Source organism: Suncus etruscus, chromosome X (assembly GCF_024139225.1).
Source record: "Suncus etruscus isolate mSunEtr1 chromosome X, mSunEtr1.pri.cur, whole genome shotgun sequence".
Lineage (NCBI taxonomy): Eukaryota > Metazoa > Chordata > Mammalia > Eulipotyphla > Soricidae > Suncus > Suncus etruscus.
In genome coordinates, this window is record NC_064868.1 from 111,010,945 (window position 1) to 111,035,300 (window position 24,356).

The 24,356-nt window shown below is 35.1% G+C and overlaps 1 protein-coding gene across 1 annotated transcript in view; it reads left to right on the plus strand.

The window, feature by feature from the left end:
* The window catches only part of TENM1 (teneurin transmembrane protein 1), an 817,501-nt gene that overhangs the window by 377,371 nt on the left and 415,774 nt on the right, over positions 1-24,356 (plus strand). The window contains exon 7 of the mRNA XM_049767088.1: positions 21,908-22,060. Within this exon, the coding sequence (XP_049623045.1) occupies positions 21,908-22,060 (153 nt within the window). The remainder of the gene's footprint in view (positions 1-21,907; positions 22,061-24,356) is intronic.

Genomic DNA, 24,356 nt, shown 5'->3' on the forward strand with positions numbered 1-24,356 from the left:
CGGATGTTAAACCAGCCTTGCATTCCTGGGATGAAACCTACTTGATCGTAGTGGATGATCTTCTTAACGAGGCATTGAATCCTATTTGCCAGGATTTTGTTGAGGATCTTTGCATCTGCATTCATCAGTGATATTGGTCTGTAATTTTCTTTTTTGGTAGCGTCTCTGTCTGGTTTAGGTATCAAGGTGATGTTGGCTTCATAAAAGCTATTTGGAAGTGTTTCTGTTTGTTCAATTTCATGAAAGAGTCTTGCCAAGATTGGCAGTAGTTCCTCTTGGAAAGTTTGATAGAATTCATTAGTGAATCCATCTGGGCCTGGGCTTTTGTTTTTCGGCAGACATTTGATTACTGTTTTAATTTCATCAATGGTGATGGGGGTGTTTAGATATGCTACATCCTCTTCCTTCAACCGTGGAAGATTATAAGTGTCCAAGAATTTATCCATTTCTTCCAGGTTCTCATTTTTAGTGGCGTAGAGTTTTTCAAAGTAGTTTCTGATTACCCTTTGAATCTCTGTCATATCAGTAGTGATCTCTCCTTTTTCATTCCTGATACGAGTTATCAAGTTTCTCTCTCTCTCTTTCTTTGTTAGGTTTGCCAGTGGTCTATCAATCTTGTTTATTTTTTCAAAGAACCAACTTCTGCTTTCGTTGATCTTTCGGATTGTTTTTTGGGTTTCCACTTCGTTGATTTCTGCTCTCAGCTTTGTTATTTCCTTCTGTCTTCCTATTCTTGGGTCCTTTTGTTGAGCATTTTCTAGTTCTATTAGCTGTGTCATTAAGCTACTCAGGTAAGCTCCTTCTTCCTTCCTGATGTGTGCTTGCAAAGCTATAAATTTTCCTCTCAGTACTGCTTTTGCTGTGTCCCATAATTTCTGAGAGTTTGTGTCTTTATTGTCATTTGTTTCCAGGAACCTTTTCATTTTCTCCTTGATTTCATCTCGGACCCACTGGTTATTGAGCATGAGGCTGTTTAACTTCCAGGTGTTAAAGTGTTTCTTCTGAGTCCCTTTGGAGTTCACAAATAATTTCAGAGCCTTGTGGTCAGCGAAGGTAGTCTGCAATATTTCTATCCTCTTGATCTTATGGAGGTATGTTTTATGTGCCAGCATGTAGTCTATCCTGGAGAATGTCCCATGTACATTGGAGAAGAATGTGTATCCAGGTTTCTGGGGATGGAGTGTCCTATATATATCCACTAGGCCTCTTTCTTCCATTTCTCTCCTCAGGTCTAGTATATTCTTGTTGGGTTTCAGTCTGGTTGACCTGTCCAGTGTTGACAAAGCCGTGTTAAGGTCCCCCACAATTATTGTGTTGTTGTTGATATTATTTTTCAGATTTGTCAACAGTTGTATTAAATATTTTGCTGGCCCCTCATTCGGTGCATATATGTTTAGGAGAGTGAATTCTTCCTGCTCTACGTACCCCTTGATTAATATAAAATGTCCGTCTTTGTCCCTTACAACCTTCCAGAGTATAAAGTTTGCATTATCTGATATTAGTATGGCCACTCCACCTTTTTTATGGGTGTTGTTTGCTTGGATAACTTTTCTCCAGCCTTTTATTTTGAGTCTATGTTTGTTCTGACTATTCAGGTGCGTTTCTTGTAGGCAGCAGAAGGTTGGATTGAGTTTTTTGATCCATTTAGCCACTCTGTGTCTCTTAACTGGTGCATTTAGTCCATTGACGTTGAGAGAAAGAATTGTCCTGGGATTTAACGCCATCTTTATTTCAAAATTTGGTGTGTCTTTTGGGTAGTCTTGTCTTAGATTAGGTCTTTCAGTTTTTCTCTTAAGACTGGTTTTGTGTCTGTGAAGTTTCTGAGCTGTTTTTTGTCTGTGAAACCATGTATTCTTCCATCAAACCGGAAAGTGAGTTTTGCTGGGTATAGTATTCTGGGTGCAGCATTCATTTCATTCAGTCTTGTCACAATATCCCACCACTGCTTTCTGGCATTGAGTGTTTCTGGTGACAGGTCTGCTGTAAATCTCAGGGAAGCTTGCTTGAACATGATTTCCCCTTTTGATCTTGCTGTTTTCAGAATTCTGTCTCTATCTGTGGGATTTGTCATTGTGACTAGGATGTGTCTTGGGGTGGTTTTTCTGGGGTCTCTTTTGGTTGGTACTCTTCGGGCATGCAGGATTTGATCACATATATTCTTTAGCTCTGGAAGTTTCTCTTTAATGATGTTCTTGACCATTGATTCTTCCTGGAAATTTTCTTCCTGGGTCTCTGGGACTCCAATGATTCTTAAGTTGTTTCTGTTGATCTTATCATAGACTTCTATTTTCGTCTGTTCCCATTCTTTGACTAATTTTTCCATTGTCTGCTCATTTGCTTTAAGTTTTTTGTCCAATCTCTCCTGCTGTATGGAATTGTTATGTATCTCATCTTCCACAGCACCAAGTCTATTCTCAGCTTCTGATACCCTGTCCCAGAGCTTATCCATTTTGTCATTCACTTCGTTTACTGACTTTTTCAGTCCTGTTAGTTGGCATGTTATTTCAGTTTGGAGTTTTGTCATTTCTGCCTTCATATTTTCTTGGTTCTTATTAGTGTTCTGTTCAACTCGATCCATGGTTTCTTGGAGTCTGTTGAGCACCTTCCATATTGCTAGTCTAAAGTCCTTATCTGAGAGGTTGATTAGTTGTTCAGTCATTATCTGGTCCTCAGAATTGTCATCTTCATTCTCTATGTCTGATGCTGGCCTGCGTTGTTTCCCCATTGTCACACTTGTATTGTGGGTTTTTCTACGTGTTGTGGTGGTATTCATTGTCTATATGATGTAGGCAGCACACTCCTCTGGCTCCTCCCTTTCTGGATGGGCTGACTTGCCTCTAAGGGAGGGGAGTCCTCCGTGGATGAAGCCTCACACTGGGTCAAATCTTAGGCCTGAGCATGCAACAGAGAAGACAGTCCAGAGAGAAATGTTTGCTTCTGTGATATAGCGCCGTTCTTAGTGTGATTTTTCCTTCTTGTTGCAATGGAGTTCTTTCCTTAGAAAGAGTGCACGGCCGCGTAGCGAAGCGGAGCGGCCGTTTTCCGCTGGAGGCTCTTTTTGCCCCACTCGCAAGAGTTTCACGCAAGAGGACAGTAGACAGACATAGACAGGTCACACTCACAGTCTTTCACAGTTGAGCCCCACTGGGCCAGTGTACTTTCGCGGATTTTCCCCGCCTGGTGTCACACACAGGGAGCCAGCTCTTGCAAAGCTTAGCCGGTTTTCATGCTCTGAAGTCCCTCCCTGAAAATGGCGTCTGGGCGAGCGAGGTTTCTGGAGGCTCTTTTTGCCCCACTCGCAAGAGTTTCACGCAAGAGGACAGTAGACAGACATAGACAGGTCACACTCACAGTCTTTCACAGTTGAGCCCCACTGGGCCAGTGTACTTTCGCGGATTTTCCCCGCCTGGTGTCACACACAGGGAGCCAGCTCTTGCAAAGCTTAGCCGGTTTTCATGCTCTGTAGTCCCTCCCTGAAAATGGCGTCTGGGCGAGCGAGGTTTCTGGAGGCTCTTTTTGCCCCACTCGCAAGAGTTTCACGCAAGAGGACAGTAGACAGACATAGACAGGTCACACTCACAGTCTTTCACAGTTGAGCCCCACTGGGCCAGTGTACTTTCGCGGATTTTCCCCGCCTGGTGTCACACACAGGGAGCCCTCCAGGGACATTCTTAATACTGCTCTCTGAACATCATTTAACAGTTTAAGATATTTTTAACTTTGTATAGTATCTTGTCTTTTATCTGTTTCCCTATTAACCTTTGAAACCCATCTTGTCATATTTTAAAAGATTTTTGTCTGTATGTGTGCATGTCTATTAGGAAAATTCCAAAGAACGTATATTCTAAGAATAAATATCCTGAACTTTGGCGGGTTTTGGTTGTTGTTGTGTTTTGTTTTGTGGTTATACATGGTAATGTTTAGAGTTTACTCCTGGCCCAGCCATTCAGGAACGGCTGTCAGGTTCTAATGATCATATGAGATATTGGGGATCAAACCTGGGTCAACCTCATGCAAAACCATTGTGCTCCCTAGTGTGTAATTTCTTGGTCCTCAAATGCACAAACTTTGATCATGACATTATGTTGTTTTAGTGGTAATTGTTGTCTAGTAATTCTAATGATATCTTGTATAAAAACCAGGCTTAACTGTGAAATAAAAAGGATATAATAATAGAGAATAGAGAGGGGAAAAACTCTATGGTTTTTTATAATTAAGAAATGTAACATAAGCTCATTCTTTTAAATGTTGATATAGTTTGCTATGTGTACTCATTAATACACATGAACAAATAAGTAATTTATAAAAAATTTTGCTTCATGGGAACAGATCCTGAAAAAACTTAAAAATGTCACCTCATTTTTAGTAACAATGAGCAAGTAGTATATCTAAAGTTTGGTTTCTAAATATATTTTCTACTTAAAGCTCTGGGAGAAATGACTATTTCTTGTTCTGTAAAAAGAATGGAAGGGCAAGTTGAACTTGGAACATACTATGCTCAAAAGCAAGTTGTTCACATGGTAAAATAAAATATGCATATAGACTCAGAATTTTTTTTGGTTTTTGGAACTACATCTGGTTTTGCTTTAGGCTCTATGATCAAAGATCATTCATGGCAATGCTCAGGAGACCTTATGAGGTACAATAATTGCACTCTGGTCAGCCTCATGCAAGGCAAGCATCTTCTTGCTGTGATCTCTCCCCAGCTCCACAAAAAAAACCCAATACTTTTAAGGGGTCAAATTTAAACATCATCAAGAACAATTATGATAATAGATTATACATTGGATAACAGAAACATCTGTGAGTTAATTTTAATTCTTAGTAAGATAGGTACTTAATTTCTACAAGGGATCTTGTATTATACTTTAACTTGGGTAGACCATCTTAATGGCAATTAATTGATTAATTTAAATTACATATTTTTTCTCATGTTCATATTGGAATACATGACCTTAGAAACTAGTAGTACTTAGGGAAACATATTAGATACCAGGATCGACACTACATTGGCTCTGTACAAGGCAAGCTCCTATTGTTATATTGTTGCTCCAGTCTACAAATGCTGATACTTTAATAAATTCATAACTTTTTAATTTTAAATGGATTAACGTGGAATTGGCAGGATAAAATATTTTAAATGATTACTACATTTTTCCAAATGTTTTTTGCAACAATATGCACACCTACCCAGCTGAATGTGAGAATACTCATTATTCTGAACCCTTGGAAAATTTTTATATAATGCATTTAAAAGAAAAAGAACATTGTATAGACAAACTGTTATTGTAGTATATTAATATGCATTTTAAATTATTAATGAGAATGAAGAGATCGTATAATGGGTAGGATACTTGCCGTACATGTAGCCAACCCAGGTTCTATCCTGGTACCCTATATAGTCCCAAAGTCTCACCCATGAGTGTACCCGGAGTACAATTCCTAGACGAAGCCCTGAACATAGCTAAGTGAAGTCCCAACAACAAAAACAAATAAAATAACCACTTATAGCTGAAAATTTTAAAGCATCATTTCTAACTTGTATTTATTTTATGTGAATTGCTTATTGATTTATTTTCTCCATATTCTACTTGAGGACTAACCTGATACTTATTGATTTGTAATAACTTTACATATTAAATATTTAAACAGTAACTGTATATTTCAATACTTGCTAAGAGAAAATTAAAATTATTTTAAATCATAGGGGAAATATTAAAAAATTACTCTATTTTACCACATGACCTGCTATCTTGACAAGACATTTAATGAAATATTAAGAAGTATTTTCAATGATTCTATGAACTTCAATAAACTTTACTTAGATTACCTTTCTTTTATGCAAGATTTGACTTTCAATAAATAAAATGTACAAAGTATTGTACAACAAAGTGATAGGTCTTTAAGAAGTGATTAAAAGGTTAAAAAATATTTTAAAAGAAGATATTTGTAGCCTAAGTAATAACACAGCTGACAGGGCATTTGCCTTGCACGCAGTCAACCCAGGTTCTATCCCTGGCATCCAATGTGGTCCCCCGAGCTTGCTAGGAGTGATTTCTGAACTCAAGCCAGGAGTAACCTTGAGCACCACTAGATGTGGCCCCCAAACCAAAACAATATAAAAATATAAAGAAGATATTTTATAATCAATAAAAATATACAGTAAATATGATGCATTTATAGACTTCAGTAACATATAATACATTAACATAATAAAATGCAAATATCCATGTAAAATAATTAGTCCATTGATTTCTTATACTTTGAATTTCCATTTATTTTCCCCGTTTTTGCATGATACATGTAGGAAAAGTATTTTCAATAGTAAGTTCATGGGTAAAGAACAGAGTTCTCATCAAAGGCAAAGGGTGATGGAAAAAGTTAACCCATAACATGGGCTTCCTTAGTTCTGAATAAGAGAGAATGTAGTTTCTTTGTTTCCTAAGGCAAAGCACTTATCTATTTTAATGCTTTAAAAGACAGTTTTTGTATTGTGGTAATTGGGGACCAGTGCGGGACCAGTTTGAGATCAGCAACTCTAATGACTTAGCCCAGACTTCACACATGCAAGGCATGAGTTTTACTAGAGATTTATCCCTAATCTACAGTGATCAGGGCATCATACATAGTGCTAGGGATCTAACCCTAGGTTGACTGCATGTGATACAGAAACCTAATCCTCTGTACTATCTCTCCAGTCCTATATTCTATTTTCTGGTGAAGATTGTGAGATACATAGGTTATTTCACATTCTCCAGGTCACTCTTTTACTACCTGCAGCTTGGTTGTCATTTAAAAAAAGTCTTGGCTCTAGATTTCTGGCTTATAACTACCATATGAGAACCATCTCATTTTCTTTTAGAAGTTCAAGAATCACAAGTGTTTTCTGGTAACCAAGCAGTTAATGCTTTATCCTCAGCACGTAGGAAAGTGTAAAATACATAAAAAAAATTCCACAAATGATTACTGCATGAGAAGAGGAAACAGCTTGAGAATTGTGATCATGATCAATCCAAATCTTGGTGACTCTTCAAAAGTAGTCCTGGTACCATCTTAGAAAACACAGAGCAGATGAGATCTTCACTTCACTTTGTTGTTTTTTTCCTCATCTGTTTAAATCTTATAAGGACACTCAAAGGCTCAATACTCATTGCACTCAGCAACTACTTCATTTTCCATTTTATCTAGTACAGCTTCTAAATTCACAGCCTCATATAGCCCATACTCTTGAATGTTACCTAAAGACTATTGCTGATTTAGGAAGATATTGTATAATCTAAAATTTGTAGAACACATGAATATAACCAAAATGTTGGTAGAACAGACACACAGAATCTATGGCTATGATTACTTGATGCAAATCTGAAGTGAGTCTCTCAGCATTATATACAGGGAGTCTTGGAATAGAGGGCATAAATCAATGAATATATTTCCATTAAAATTTTAAGACATATTGGAAAATATTGGGAAGCTTCTGTGTAGGCCTGGTTCTACTATCCATAGACACGAATTTATTTACATCTTCAAAATTAATTTGGACACTATGTTAAAAAGCCCTCAACTAGGAAAAGAGGGTAAAAGTCAGTTCTAGAATCTAAAATATTTTCATCATTAATAATTTTTGAAGTTACAGGTTTGAGGCATAGTGGAAAAAACAACTAGTTGAGCATAAGATAAAATGAAATGGGAAAAATAATCAATAGAAAAAAGGTGTTGATTCTTAGAAAATTTTTATTTTCTGCACTATTCTGAGATGATTTTTAGAGAAAAATACCTTTTGCTACTTATTTTACCTTATACAAATTATAATATTAAATTTAAAAAAGGATTGCATTACTAAGAACACTTATTACTGCTGTGACTTGTGATGAAAAACATTCAATAATTGTACCTTTTTGATAAAATATACACAGACAGGGCCATTTTTCAAGTGCAAGTGGATATTATATATTAAACTTATAATTTGTTCAATAGACATGACATTCATAAATATTTTGCAGTCTTGGAATAAAAAATATAAAATCCACAGTAAATAAAATTTAAGATAATATGATGTGCAATTGAGACATTAAAATAATCTATCCTTCAATATAATCTTTTCTATCATCTATACCGTAAAAATGCAGATTATACTAAGGCACAAAACTTTCCTGCTATAAAGAATAATTAGTTTCATTTAGAAGAGGAAATGAAGAGAACTCAAACCTGACACAAGAAATCTAGCCTTTATTGTACTACCTCACTCTTCTCCAAAATGCATTATTTAAAACTGTTCAAGTTAACATGCTTTTGATGGTCCTATTTAAAATAATTTAGTTAAGTCATTTTTTTCAAGGAAATTCTATCCATGCTAAACACAGCAGGTTTTCAAAAATATTTGAAAGGGATCTCAAAGCCATATTAACTTCATTTCAGATAGTTTTGCAAGTGAATATTTAAGTTTGTTTTATTTATGCTTATGATTTAGTGCTAGCACAGGATTTTTTATAGAAAAAATTAATATGCATAACCTTAGGGAGAAAAAGAGAAAACTTCAATGAAATTGCTGAGGCAAAAGTAAGGTACCATAAATAAATATACATTACATTCTTTATTTGGTTCTTGAAAATGCTTCTCTTAAACTAATACTTCTCCATGCTGCATATAATCAGGTTATTACCAAGATAAAGCCTAGATTTGGGGGTTAATTTATCAAATAACTATATTTCACTCATACCAATTTGATGTCTAATATAATGAATATGGGATTTATTTTAAAATTAAAAGATAACCTGGTTTCTCTAATGTTTACAGCCGCAGATTTTAATTCAAGTAGCATTTATTTTTACTGCAATGTTCCTTATTGCAGAAGCATCTACACTTACACTGAGGTCTGATGAGATTACTTCATATAGAAATTAACTTAAAAGCATAAAATCTTCGGGGTCACCATTTGGATAATGAACTTGGTGTATTTTTCACCAAGGGAACTATCCAACACACAAGTAGTTCTGTAGCTTTGCCAAAGCTGTAGTATTTCTTAGCCTGAAGGAACATGAAGAAACATAAATAAATGAAAAAGTAAAAAAAAACAACTGGTAGGGTAAAATGTTAATGTCTTCTATGATCAATGGTTGCTTAATTTCCAGGAATATGAGGTTTCTTACCAAATTTTAACTTGTGGTTTTTATCTGCTTTCAAAATTTATTATCTGAGCAGATATTTGATATAATTTATATCCTCTGGATATTTTATATATGTATATATAAATGGTTTTTGTCCTAGCATATGGAGAATATCCTTGTAAACTGCAAAATGTATACTCAATGTGGGGAAGAACAAAAATTCTATATATGGTTATTAAACCAATGACTTCCATTTATTCCATTAAAGTCAATATTTATTGACATTTTATCTAGTATATAGAGTGGTAAAAATGTAATATTAAATTATTCTATTACTGCTTTGTTGTTGATACCTTTCCTCAGGTACATTAACATTTGCTTTAAATAGTTTGGTGGTCCTTCATTTGGTGTTTATATGTACATGAGCAATAAGTTTTCCTGCCTATACCTCTTGATCATTTATATAATGTCCATTTCTGCCCTTACAATCCCTTGTAATTTGAAGTCTGCATTTACTGATAAAAGTATTGCCATCTGGCACTTTTAGGCAACCATCTGCAGATAAGATTGCTATCAAAACTTTTGATTTGTTTTTGTTTTAGGCACAGTATTTTAGAAATGTTTCCATTATTTTGAACCTGAGTTTATCTGGATGAACAATGTGAGTCTTTTATAAGCAACAGAGGTTAGGTTCAATTTTCTTATTCATCCAGTCATTCTGTATCTTTCGGTTGGTGAGTTTCATCTCTAACATAAAGTGAGATTATAAAAATTTATAAATGCATTGCATGTTTTTATATTTTTTTCATAAACGTTTTATCATTACCTGTGATGTGTATTTCCCTTTTATGCATTCCAGGTTCCAATTGCCAATGGTTGGTTATATCCTTGAAGTATGTTTGCCTTAACATAACTATGTATTTTACTTATGACATTCCACATATATATCCATATAATTTCAAATGATAAACAATCTAAATAGAATATTCTATTTATTCTATGTTGGTATTCTTTTCATCCACCATATTTGATATGTAAAGCCATAATCTTCTGCATGAGAATGCTAATTCTATAGATGTGCTGTGGGTTCCATTGTAAATAAGTTTATTGATTGATCTTGATGTTCTCATGAATCTATATATTTGGCATTTTGTCATTTTAGTAACAGTATGCTCTGCTCTACTTATATGTTGGATTTTGAGGGAGCCCTTTAAGCTTCGTGAATATGTATCCTCAGATTGGAAGAGTTCTCAACTATAATTTCTAAGACCAATAGTTAATTACCTAGGTCCCATCTGTGATTTGGATATGGTTCCTCATAATATTTTCCCACAAAACTCTGATGTTGCTATTATTTTAATTCAGTTTATTTTTTCTTTTGTACTTTCTTGGTATATCCCTGAATTTATCTTCCAGTTCATTTATCCATTCCTTGACTTCCCTCACCATTGTTGAAACCATTCAGTGAGGTATCTTTAGTTCAACTACCATGATCTTCAGTTCAGTGACTTTTAATTGCAGTTTCCCCATATCTTTTCTCATACTTTCACTTTATTAGTAGTCTCATCTATTGTTTTCCTCAGTTTTCTAAACAATTTACTGTCGTCAATTATCAGTCTTTATCTGAGAGGTTAAAATGCGTTGGTGCTTGCATACCTGCAAAGGCTTTTTGTCTTTGTCAGTTAATTTTAATAGGCTTCTCTGCTTCTCCACTGTGTCTACTGTGCTTCTGAATCTTGGGTGTCTGTTTTTAGGAAGGTTTGGGTAGAAATTTAAGGTTCTTGTTCACCAATTCTCCAATACCATCTATTGTAATTTAGAGTACAAACTAGTGCAACTCTTTGCTTTGTCTTTCCCAGTTTCTCACACTGACCCTATAGAACCAGTTCTTCAATTTGGGCAACCATATATACAAGTCCCAGCTTCCTTTATCTTTTGTATCAAGTCTATTCTCTGAGCCTGAGTCAATGTGTACACAGCCAGATACACTGTGTGGGAGGAGATAGTGATTTCTTATATCTAATAGTCTTCCCACCATTTTGGCCTGAGATAACCTCCCATCTTGGGCTACATATTATTGCCTCACTAAAAGGGCCAAATTGAGGCTCTGGCCAAACATAGGCCTAGATCAAACTGAAGTCTTTTGTGAATAATTTATAAGTGAGTGCATTTTAATCTACTCCTCCTTTCACCATTCTTGACCAATACATCTCTTCCAATCATTCTTTAATCACAGAATAGAAAACTCCAAAAGTTTTCCAACAGCAGTGATTTTAGTCCTTTGCATGAAAACTATCTAAGTGCTAATTTCCAGTTACTACTGTATATTTCCTCTGTGGAGCCATCTGGATAATCTTGTGGTAGTTGTTTTTTGTTACGGTTTAGACTCTGCTATTTCACAAGATATCCTGCTCTGCCATCTTGGCAATGTCTCCAGATAAGCGACATTCCAAATCCTTGATAGATACATGTAGCAAAATTACTGTAAAAGATTTGTAATCCACTTTGGTCAAAATAAAAATTAAAAAAAATTCTCTCTAAAGTCTTTTTCAGAGAGGCTATATAGGTGGCTAATACTAATAGGGCCCTTAGAACTATAAAAAATATCTGGGTTATATGGTGCTCTATATTTTTTTTTTATTTTTGAGTCACACCCAGCAGTGCTCAGGGTTTACTCCTGGCTCTCTGCTCAGAAATCGCTCCTGGCAGGCTCGGAGGATCACATGAGATGCCGGGATTTGAACCACCATCCTTCTGCATGCAAGGCAAAAGCCCTACATCCATGCTATCTCTCCAGCCCCACTCTATAAAACTTTTGAGTAATCTTCTGTTTTCCATAGAAACGAAACAAAAACGTTCCTACCAATAATGAATTAAAGTTTATTTTTCACCAGCAATGTTGTCAAGCTTCATAAGTGCTTTGTATATCTTTGAACTCAACTCTTTATATGATGTATTATGTGTAATTTGGGGGGGATCAAACCTGGCTGCACTCAGGAGTTACTCCTGGCTCTAGGCTCAGAAATCGCTCCTGACAGGCTCAGGGGATCATATGGGATGCCAGGATTCAAACCACTGTCCTTCTGCATGCAAGGCAAACACCTTAACCTCCATGCTATCTCTCCAGCCCCATTATGCACGATTTTTATCACTCTTTAAAGTATTTAAAAAAGAATTATATTAAATCTATAATTATATAAAAGAAGAAAGTTTATAACTTAGTTGAATGGGATACATAGACATTTTATTTTGGCAGATGACTCTATCTTATTTCCCTATTAATAAAGGAGCAAGTCAGTTGAAAAATGCATTATATCATATATAGTCAATAATGATAATTTAACATTAAAAGATATTGAAAAATGGGTGGAAATTATCCTAATTTGATAAAAGACAGTATTGTAATAATACCCAGAGACAATAGAGATGAAGGCTGGAAGAGCCATCCCACAATATGAAGCTCGCCACAATGAAGTGGTTAATGAAGTTAGAGAAATAACTACACTAACAACTCTCATGACACTGGTAGTGAGTGAGAGAAATAGAATGCCAGTCTCAAATACAGGCAGGGGTGAGGGAGGAGGGAGATGGGGGGCATTAGTGGTGGGAATGTTGCACTGGTGAGGGTTTTTTTATAATTGAAACACAACTACAAACATGTTTTTAATAATGGTGCTTAAATAAAGATATTAGTTAAAAAAGAAAAAATAAGTATTTTTTTCATTTTTTTTGTCATGCAGACTTATTTTGAATTACACTATTTTTTTCTTTGGCAATTGGATTGAACTATTGAAAACACCTCTGTATCATTAAGTGTTTTGCCCATGTTTTCCTCAATGAATTTTATGTCATGCCACTCTGTTCTAATCCTGAGATCTTTAATGCACTTTGAATTAACTTTTATGAATGATGTGTGAAATAGTTTAATTTTTATGTGACTAACCAATTTTCCCATTATTTATTGAAAATACTTTCCTTAATTCAATTTCTGTACCAAAATCCTTTTTTATAGATTAACTGTCCAGAAATCTGAGAGGTTTCTCTGGCCACTCAGTTTTGCTCCATTAGTAAGGGAGTTGTACTACTTAGATTGGATTAGTATAGATTTATTATTTGATTTTTAATATAATTTATTTAAGCATTCTGCTTTCAAAATTGTTCATGGTTAAGTTTCAGTCATAGAATGTACACCATACTTTACCAGTGCACTTTTCCTGCCACCAATGTCTCCAGTTTTCCTCTTACCTAACTTAACCCTGCCTGGCACTGCGACAGGTACTTTACTTCTCTTTCTCTTTTTACTGTGGTTTGCACTATTGCTAATGAATGGGTACCATACATATCACGTTAGTACCTTTTGACACCCAGTTCTTGTCCAGAGTGATTAGTTCCAAATGTAATGGTCACAGTGGACCACCATTGCCCTAACTGCATTCACCAATCTTTGTGGCAAACTTCCTAGATTCATAGTATAATTTGAAATCAGAAAATACCGTGCCTAATAGTTTGTTTTTTTGTTTGTTTGTTTGTTTTTTGGGCCACACCCGGTGGTGCTCAGGAGTTACTCCTGGCTGTCTGCTCAGAAACAGCTCCTGGCAGGCACGGGGGACCATATGGGACACCGGGATTCGAACCAACCACCTTAGGTCCTGGATTGGCTGCTTGCAAGGCAAGTACCGCTGTGCTATCTCTCCATCTCTCCGGGCCCTCAATGCACTTCTAATCAAGATTCAAATAACATTATTCAGGAACTTTGAAAAAAACTACTAAAATTTGTATGAAATCATAAAACTCTCTGAATAGCTGAATAAATTTTGAGAAAAAGAAACTATTAGGCGGGCCCGGAGAGATAGCACAGCAGCGTTTGTCTTGCAAGCAGCCGATCCAGGACCAAAGGTGGTTGGTTCGAATCCCGGTGCCCCATATGGTCCCCCGTGCCTGCCAGGATCTGTTCCTGAGCAGACAGCCAGGAGTAACTCCTGAGCATGCCGGGTGTGGCCAAAAACAAAACAAACAACAACAACAACAAGTGCATTGAAACTATATACATTTTAGGTAGGAAAGTCATTTTGTCAATGCTATTTTTTCCAATTCTAGAATATGGAATATTTATGAAAAATACTTTTTTCTTAAGGTCAAGAGTAATTATATTAAATATCCTGTAATCATAAATGCTTATTTGGAAGAATATGTTCTGATACATATGATTGTGGATTTGTTGCTTGGACTGTAATAGTAACAAGTAGGTAAAACAAAATGGTCAGAATAAAGAAATAACAGGATTATCACCCCAATTCTTGTATTACAGGTTTACTTACCATTCCTCTATGTGCTGATTGAGATCCAAGCACTCAAAGATCCTTAGTCTTCCCCACACATATAAAAATTCAGGCTTTATGTTATTACTTCATTTCTCCAGGAAATAACTTCATGTATATATTCATATTGCTTTTCTTTATTCAAATTTTGATTCATGACTAAGATAGTATAATAATTAAGGCACTTGCCTAACATTAGTGTACTTTAGATAAATAAATCTTTGGCACTGCAGATGGTCCCCCAGAACCCTGCCAGGAGTAAACCCTGAGAACAGCCGAAAGTGGCCAAAATACAAAATATTTTTGATTTAAATATTTCATCTTATAAGGTGCCATATATAACTAATACTTTTCATTGCTCTTAATTACCTGATATAAGGTCAGTATTTTTCTATACATATAGATTATATAAATTTATCATATTTTTATCACTTGCTTTTTTATTTTTCTAAACTTTTTATTTGGCATGATTATATACTCAAGCAAAGTTGTAAACAAGTGTCTTAAGAGGCCTTAAATACACATTGCTCTATTGCCCTCTTGTTTTGTCCAACTGTAGACAAAAGCCAAATTAGGAAAATGTCATTATTTGATCCACAGTTTCTTGACATGCATATATTCACTTGTGTACACTTGTGTGTATGTATATGGGGAGCATGTAATCATAGAAAGCATAATCATATGAGTATCATATATTATGAATGTAGAAATTCATAATATATTCTTTCTAATATGAAATTTTAATATGATATAATTCATAATATATTCTTTTATTTCTTATTGTTTTATTTTGTTTGTTTGTTTTTGGGTCATACGTGGCAGTGCTCAGGGGTTACTCCTGGCTCCAATCTCAGAAATCGCTCCTGGCAGGCTTGGGGGACCATATGGGATGCAGGTTTAGAACCACCATCCTTCTACATGCAAGGCAAACACCCTACCTCCATGCTATCTCTCTGGTCCTTCTTTTATTTTTTAAAATAAATAAAAACTGTAAGTTAAGTCAGAGATACTTCTTAAGATACATTGAAGCATTTTATAGAGATTTTTAAACCTTCCCTAGAAAATAGTCTTAAGTCAAACCTATGCACTTTTCTATTTATTATTTTTTGTAATCAGAATTCTTTTATTTTTTATCTTTTAGTCCATCACATAATCCTCTCTGGGAAAATGTGGGGTTATTATTAAAAATTAGAGATTCTGGAAGGTAGATATTTGTTAAATATTTTGTTTGCCTTTGTACATGATGTTAGCTGGGGGTCTAAGTTTAATTTTTTGCAAGTGGCTATCCAATTGTGCCAACACCACTTGTTGAAGAGGCTTTCCCTGCTCCATTTAGGATTTCCTGCTCCTTTATCAAAAATTAGATGGTTGTATCTCTGGGGAACATTTTCTGAGTATTCAAGCCTATTCCACTGATCTGAGGACCTGTCCTTATTCCAATACCATGCTGTTTTGATAACTGTTGCTTTGTAGTACAGTTTAAAGTTGGGGAAAGTAATTCCTCCCATATTCTTTTTCCCAATGATTGCTTTAGCTATTCGAGGGTGTTTATTGCCCCAGCTAACATCATGTACAAAGGTAAAATCCAAATGGATTAAAGACCTCGATATCAGCCCCAAAACCATAAGATATATAGAACAGCACATAGGCAAAACACTCCAGGACATTACAGGCATCTTCAAGGAGGAAACTGCACTCTCCAAGCAAGTGAAAGCAGAGATTAACAGATGGGAATATATTAAGCTGAGAAGCTTCTGCACCTCAAAGGAAATAGTGCCCAGGATACAAGAGCCACCCACTGAGTGGGAGAAACTATTCACCCAATACCCATCAGATAAAGGGCTAATCTCCAAAATATACAAGGCACTGACAGAACTTTACAAGAAAAAAACATCTAACCCCATCAAAAAATGGGGAGAAGAAATGAACAGACACTTTGACAAAGAAGAAATACACATGGCCAAAAGACACATGAAAAAATGTTCCACATCACTAATCATCAGGGAGATGCAAATCAAAACAACGATGAGATACCACCTCACACCACAGAGAATGGCACACATCACAAAGAATGAGAATAAACAGTGTTGGCGGGGATGTGGAGAGAAAGGAACTCTTATCCACTGCTGGTGGGAATGCTGTCTAGTTCAACCTTTATGGAAAGCGATATGGAGATTCCTCCAAAAACTGGAAATCGAGCTCCCATACGATCCAGCTATACCACTCCTAGGAATATACCCTAGGAACACAAAAATACAATACAAAAAGCCCTTCCTTACACCTATATTCATTGCAGCTCTATTTACCATAGCAAGACTCTGGAAACAACCAAGATGCCCTTCAACAGACGAATGGCTAAAGAAACTGTGGTACATATACACAATGGAATATTATGCAGCTGTCAGGAGAGATGAAGTCATGAAATTTTCCTATACATGGATGTACATGGAATCTATTATGCTGAGTGAAATAAGTCAGAGAGAGAGAGAAAAACGCAGAATGGTCTCACTCATCTATGGGTTTTAAGAAAAATGAAAGACACCCTGGTAATAATAATTTTCAGACACAAAAGAGAAAAGAGCTGGAAGTTCCAGCTCACCTCAGGAAGCTCACCACAAAGAGTGATGAGTTTAGTTAGAGAAATAACTACATTTTGAACTGTCCTAATATTGAGAATGTATGAGGGAAATGTAGAGCCTGTTTAGGGTACAGGCGGGGGTTGGGGGGGGGAGGAGGGAGATTTGGGACTTGGGTGATGGGAATGTTGCACTGGTGATGGGTGGTGTTCCTTTTATGACTGAAACCCAAACACAATCATGTATGTAATCAAGGTGTTTAAATAAAAAAAATTATAAAAAAATATTTTGTTTACTCCTAGATCTTATAAAACAGTTTGTTGTACAAATTGACTGAAAATTTTATTGTGTCAATATAAAAAATACCTTTTTGTTCTTTGGCAGCTATATTATGAGTAAGTTCACGTATAGTATTTAAAACTTGATTAGGCTAAAGAGTATAACTATAAATACATATAAACACTAGAAGCTACATATTAAAATAAATTATATGATGTTGATATATACAAAGTTTATATGACTTATGTGCGTATTACCGTACTATATATTAGATTATGTTGTTTGTTTCTATTTACTATGAATATTGGTAAATGATTGTTAGCTATGCTGCCCTGACTAGTATTCGTTTTATTAGCTTTGCTTGTATATTAACAATTTCTGTATGCTTCACACATAGCTTGAAAATATTCATTGAATAAGTGAATAAATAAATTCTCAATATAAAAGCACTACCATATCATTTTAGTGGTATCGACATCACCAAGTTCATTATAATTTTTATTTACCTTAAAGTAAACAAAATATTATTTTAATAGCAATACAACATAGGACTAATTTATTTATCTTAGTATACCCTGCACAAAAATACACTTTTTTTTGGTTTTGGGGTCACACCCGGAAGCCCTGAAGGGTCACTCCTAGCTCTATGCTCAGAAATCATTCCTGGCAGGCTCAGGGAACTATCTGTGATGCTGGGATTTGAACTACCGTCCTTCTGCATGCAAGGCAAACGCCCTACCTCCATGCTATCTCTTCGGACCCCCCCAAATGCACTTCTTTACTTCCTTTGTTACAATAGTTTCTGAAAGATACATCTTGAAGAGAGAAAAGATGGGCTGATATGCAATAATAATACACACAATCTGTAGCAAGTAGATTAATTTTTATTTTCATTATAATTTCAAACAAATATGCATTGCAAACACTATTTGATTGGTAAAGGTTTAGTAAGGCTTTTTAAAAAAACCTAAAGCTTCACCACACTTAAAGATTATTTTCCTAAATATACCCATACCTCTTTATTCATTTTAATTGACTAGAAATTTATTTCATTTGATGGTGAAAAATTAATCCTTAAATTATTATTTTGAAATGATTTCATTACATGCATTTTTTCATTTTTGAGTGCATTCAGGGAATGGACTTAAAGAATATAAAATACCCCTTAATCTTCAAAATGAGAACTATATGCTTTTGCCCCTTTTAAGCCATCTAATTTCACAGAAGTAACTGATTGAAAGGAGATAAAGTGATAAACGTTAAAGTAGTACAAACCAGCGTGTCTAAAGGGATAAAAAAAGGAAAGAGTGAAAGAGAGAGAAGTAAACTTTCTGCCCTGGCACAGACAAAGGGAAGAGTGGGAGGGAAATTGGGGACATTGGTGGCAGGAAATGTGCGCTTGTGAACAATTTTGTAACCATGGTGATTAAATAAAGTAATTTAAACTTAAATACATCAGTAACTAAAGGGATCTAACACATTTTAAATATAGCTCCTAATAAAAATCATATCCTAATTATTTGGGTGGAAAAGTAGATCAAATATTCTACAAAACCAATAACATCTTTAACTGGAACAAATATGTTAAACCAACCATACTTTGGGTCTTGGTGAAGAAATTTCTGAAATGTCAGTAATATAGCTTAATTACTATTCTATACTAAACCATTTTCAGAAAACCAGCATTTGGGTTTTAATTGTTTTCAATTATTGCAAGAGAAGTTCATCAGCCAGAACGGGACTTTATCCAAGTAAAGTTGTAGAAGCAAATTAAATACTTAAAATGTGAAGGAAAAATTGCACAATAGTTCTCTAACTTCAACTAAAGGTGTGTGTGTGTGATTTTTAAATAGACTTTCTGGCTAGCTTTCCTGTTCTTGTTCACTACTTCATATATATATGAGTTTTATACATACATTATAATCCAGCCCCTTTCAGTTTATCAATAAAAAATAGGAGATTGCTTATAAATGCGTTCACTTTTCTTTCTTGTCTGGATATGATTTTGTTGATACTGAAAATTGTAATAAAAATGAAAATATTTTCTCAACTTTTAGTCTAGTCATTAATTTATTATAAATAAGCCATGTTTTTCCTCAGGGACTCTCAAAATTTCAGCTCTAGGTAAACATATAATTCTGTAATATTAATCTAGATTTACTATTACTTCAGAACTTTTCATTTTTTTTAGTTTGGGGGTCATACAAAATCACAGTTATGGCTTATTATTGGCTCTGCATGTAGGGATCACTACTGGCAGTGCTCTGGAAATCACATGAGTTTCTGAGGACCAAAACCAGACAAGCCCCTGTACACTTTTTAATCTCCATAAAGTCTTAAACTTTAAACCTCAATTTTCCTGTGCTGAATATGACTATCTGGATAATCTGTCTGGAACTTAACATATTCAAAGATTTAGTTTATTATATTCCTTACATCATACCACACTGTCCTACAAACACCTTTACCATTCAGCATCTAGTTCATGTTTCTTTTAATTTTTACCATACAAACATATACCCAGCCAGTTATTTATAGCTAGTTCTAGGTTCTAATATTTTAGATTTTTAAAAAATTTAGTCAGGTTTAAAATCTGAACAACTTTAGGTTTCTCTTCTCTCTCTAATTTTTCCTGTGCCCAAACCAGAAAACCAACATCTATGTACTAATATGTAGTGGTAAACAAACATACACATCCAGCATGTTTGCAAATGATAATGCCATTTTAAAAATGTCTCTTTAAAGAATTGCCTTCTTTATATTTATATATGACCACTTTCACCACCCTAATTGAAATATTTCTTTATTCTCACCAAGGTTAGTATAGGGCAATGAAAATTTTGGTTTCCTTTAAATCATTAGACCTTTAAGTAATTTTTGTAGTACATATTACAATTGTGTTTATCTTTCTATAAAGCATGCATTGGTTATATAATTTCTTTTCCTAGGAATCATCTGTGGTAGTTTCTGCTATTATATTAATGTTCCTTATGAAAAATCAATATATCAACCATTTACTCAGAATTGGCAATGCCTCCTTTATGCATAATAAATTGAATCCAAATATCTACATACAACATCCAATAGCCTTCAAAATATGGCTTTCATCTAGCATTCCAGAATTAATCTCTGCTACCATAACCAGCAAATTCCTTTGCTTCATATGTATGCTCTGCTTTACAAAGTCACATTTTGTTCAAATTATCCTTCACCCTTCTAATTTCTATAACTTGTCAACACACTGCACATGTTTTTAGATTTGTCTATAATACCACTTTCCCTATAAATCAATCCCAATTAACCCAGCTAATATTAATCCATCATTCCTTGAGCCCATTTTTAAAGCAAAAATTCATTTTCTCCATAAGACAATATTACACATCACATCGTAATGTGATGTTTGTAAATTGCAAAGAAAATTGAAGTCCTCTATAAACCTCTCATATTGTTAATATATTGTTATATACTCCTCCAGCATTTTCTTTAGAAATTAGTACATGTACAAACAGATATGCAGACATAATATAGATTATACTATTCATACTATATATACAGTTAAGTAGCTTGTTTATCACTTGGTCCATCATAAATATTTTCTGTACGTAGTCTTCAACACCTTTATTTAATAGCACATAATTCATATTATTTATATTATTAGTTATCTAATTAATCTCCTTTTAATGACTATTTTGATTGATCAATAACTTTTTATTACTTTTTAAATGCTAGGATGACTAACCTTGTAGCTTGGTACACATAGTTAATTCATAGAAATGGAATTGTTACCAAAGTCATAAGTCAGTCTTCAGAGTATTAGAAGGAGAAGGCGTAGTGCCACAGTCAGCTGTGCTCAGTTCTTCTTCCTGGTTCTCTGCTAAGGGATCATTCCTGATACTGGTCAGGGGACCAAATGTGATGCTAGGAATAGAATCCAGATCAGCCATTTTCAAATCAAGTACCCTACATGTTGTCCTTTAACTTAGGCCCTTATGGGTTATTTTTTTTAATGGTGCCACATAGCCATCCAAAAAGATGACTTTTTTAATACTCTCATTAAGAATCTGAGTGCCCATTTTATTGCACCCTGTTCAACACTGGGTATTTTTTTGATCCACTGACAGCAATTTGAATCTCCATCATGTCAATTTTCCAGCACTATATTGTAGTGATTTTATACTTGTACTGTTTCCAACTCCTACCCTAATAGACATCTCTATTTTAACATCTGTAGCCACTATCACAGTACCTTATGCAAACTAGGCACTCAGGAAATATTTACTGAATTGAATCAAATCAGAGCCATAAAGGTCTCCTAAGTTATCTAGGTTGTGCTGAAGTTTCCATATGCAAACTAGAAATTTGTGGCTCAGTAAGTGGTTATAACTCAGAAGAGCCAAATTCAGACGCCTTCTAGCTAATACTCAAACTTCTAATCTTGTCCCTGTGACAGCACACACATTTTAACAGCATCAATGTGAAAAGTAGCTACATCTGTGATGGTAGGTATAAACTCGGTTTCTTGCCCGAACTAAACAGAAATTGGTTATGACATTTTTGGGTACAAACAAACCAATTATTTATGAACCTTCTTGGTTTGGAATAAGTTCATGTATGGTTTATTTTCTTGCAGCAGTACATTTATTCGGCCTGACTTGGCAGTTGCAACCAGTCGAAGGACAGCTCTATGAAAACGGAATCAGCAAGGGGAACAGAGGGACCGAATCCATGGATACTACTTACTCTCCAATTGGAGGAAAAGCTTCTGATAAGTCAGAGAAAAAAGGTACAGTGATCAAACTGAATGGTTATTTATTATTTTCTTCTGTTTTGGGCCATGAGAGCCATTGCTGGGGTGGTTTCACTTAATTCACTTAACATTAAATTTCACATCAAAGTAGTAGTTCATGTGGACGGAATAAATATATGTAAATTTCTTATGAAAAACAAAGGTTCTTTCTCTGGTGCCTTGACTACAAACAAATTAAACTTTGCAAATATGTTTGCAATGTTGAGAATAGATAAATATTTACTGGATGGAGGTTTCAATACAATGGAAATTGCATTTCACATATAATCACCCTGAAGCAACATGGGATTTTGATTAAGTTCTCTGTTGCCAAGTCCTGCATTTCTATATATCATTTTACAAAGGGTAAATGAAAATTTCTTCTGTTTATGGTAAGAAAAGCTTTTTGTGCTTAATATAAAGGTGAATTTATGTCAAGGTGGGAGCAAGCATTTTTTTCCTAGTTTCAAAACCTGAGTTCATCCTGGTTGTGGATAAGAAAAAAAGTATATTGTGTTCTGAATTGTTAAATTTAACTGACATAATATTGTATCACCTGGCTTATTTACAATAGATGTTACAGAATCAACATTCCAAACATCTTACTCACTTACTTACATATATTGAAAATACTTATCTTTAAGATATCTTTTGAAATCAGATTCAGTACAGAGGGAGTCGAGTCATGTAAAAATTTCAGTATCTCTCCCCAGTTCCAAAAGTCTGGCAGAGACAACTGTAACGGAATGGGGCTTCTGAAAACACAAGGAAAGGCGTTATCCTAGGTGCCATCCCAGGTTTAGTGCCAAGACCAAGACCACCAACCGCAGAAGATGGATTAAAATGACACTGAGGGAACAGAACTTCTACAACCACAAAGACTGACTTCATCATAAGTCCCACCCCTGTAACTGTGCAGATACTGAGATCTCTAGATACAGAGGACTGACTGTATCACCCAGGATGGAGCAGAAGTCTCCCAAACACCACAAATGCACCACCGGGAGAATAAAGGATCATGAACAGAGTCTATAGTTGATCCCATGACAATATACTCCAAGGGCGGAGAAACCCCATGTCTCTTAGGCCATGTGAATCCCTTTTCGAATGACCCCAATATTTACTGTGCCTGGGCAGGAGGGGAAAAAAAACACAAAACATTGTTTATTTTTCATATATTACTTTTTATCTTCATGTACTACTATTATTTTTATTTACCTATCTATTTTTGGTTGATTTCTTTGTTTTGGTGTGATTATTGAAGTTGTTGCCCCCACTTATAATTATCTTTTTTTCTCCTCTTTTTTTTTCAGGTTTTTGGGTAGCACCCGGCAGTGCTCAGGGGTTATGCCTGGCTCCAGGCTCAGAGATTGCTCCTGGCAGGCATGAGGGACCATATGGGGCGCCAAGATTAGAGCCGATGACCTCCTGCATGAAAGGCAGACGCCTTGCCTCCATGCTATCTCTCCGGTCCCTTCTTTTCCCTCTTTATGTGCTCTGCCATGGTGCTTATCTCAAGACCATGGTGATTTTTTTGTTTGTTTGTTTTGTTTTGTTTTTGTGGTGCTTAGCATTATTGTTGGAATCCTTAATAGATATTTGACACTTCTTTTTGTAGTGGTGGAGTGTTTCACCTTCTTTTTCTCCTTCGTCTCTCAAACCGATGACGAGAGCCTCTAGAAGAATTCTGCTTATTTTTGGCGTATTAGACTTTTAACCCAGTTTATTACTTTTCTCCTCTTCAAACAAAACCACATAACTTGGAATACCTACTCCTGCCTCCCAATTAGAGGGGTAAATAAGGGAGGCATATCAGGACCAAACAGGTGTAAGACTACGAAGTAATAGAGTAATAGGATAGGTACAGAGGGGACCACATATTCTAGCAGCCCTGGGGGTGAGGGAAGAGGATATGGGAGGTAGGACAAAAACGGAGGAGTAGGGAAGACAAACCGGTGATGGGAATCCCCCCTGATTTTATGTAAATATGTACCTAAAATATTATTGTCAACAATATGTAAGCCACTATGATCAAAATAAAAATTATGTTAATATAAAAAAAATTTCAGTACTCAGCCCAAAAAAAGTGAACTTAATTGTTTCATCAGAATTATTCTTAAATAATTTTTGAAAACCAAATATTGATAATTATTGGATTGCTAAGCCCTATCTTTAATACGATTAGAATTTTATAGGAGTTTATTTTGTTTCAATCGTTCTCAATAGAAAATTTTTATTTTATAGTTGTTGATCATGTATGTTTTTTGGGGGAGTACTATAGGCATGGTAATAT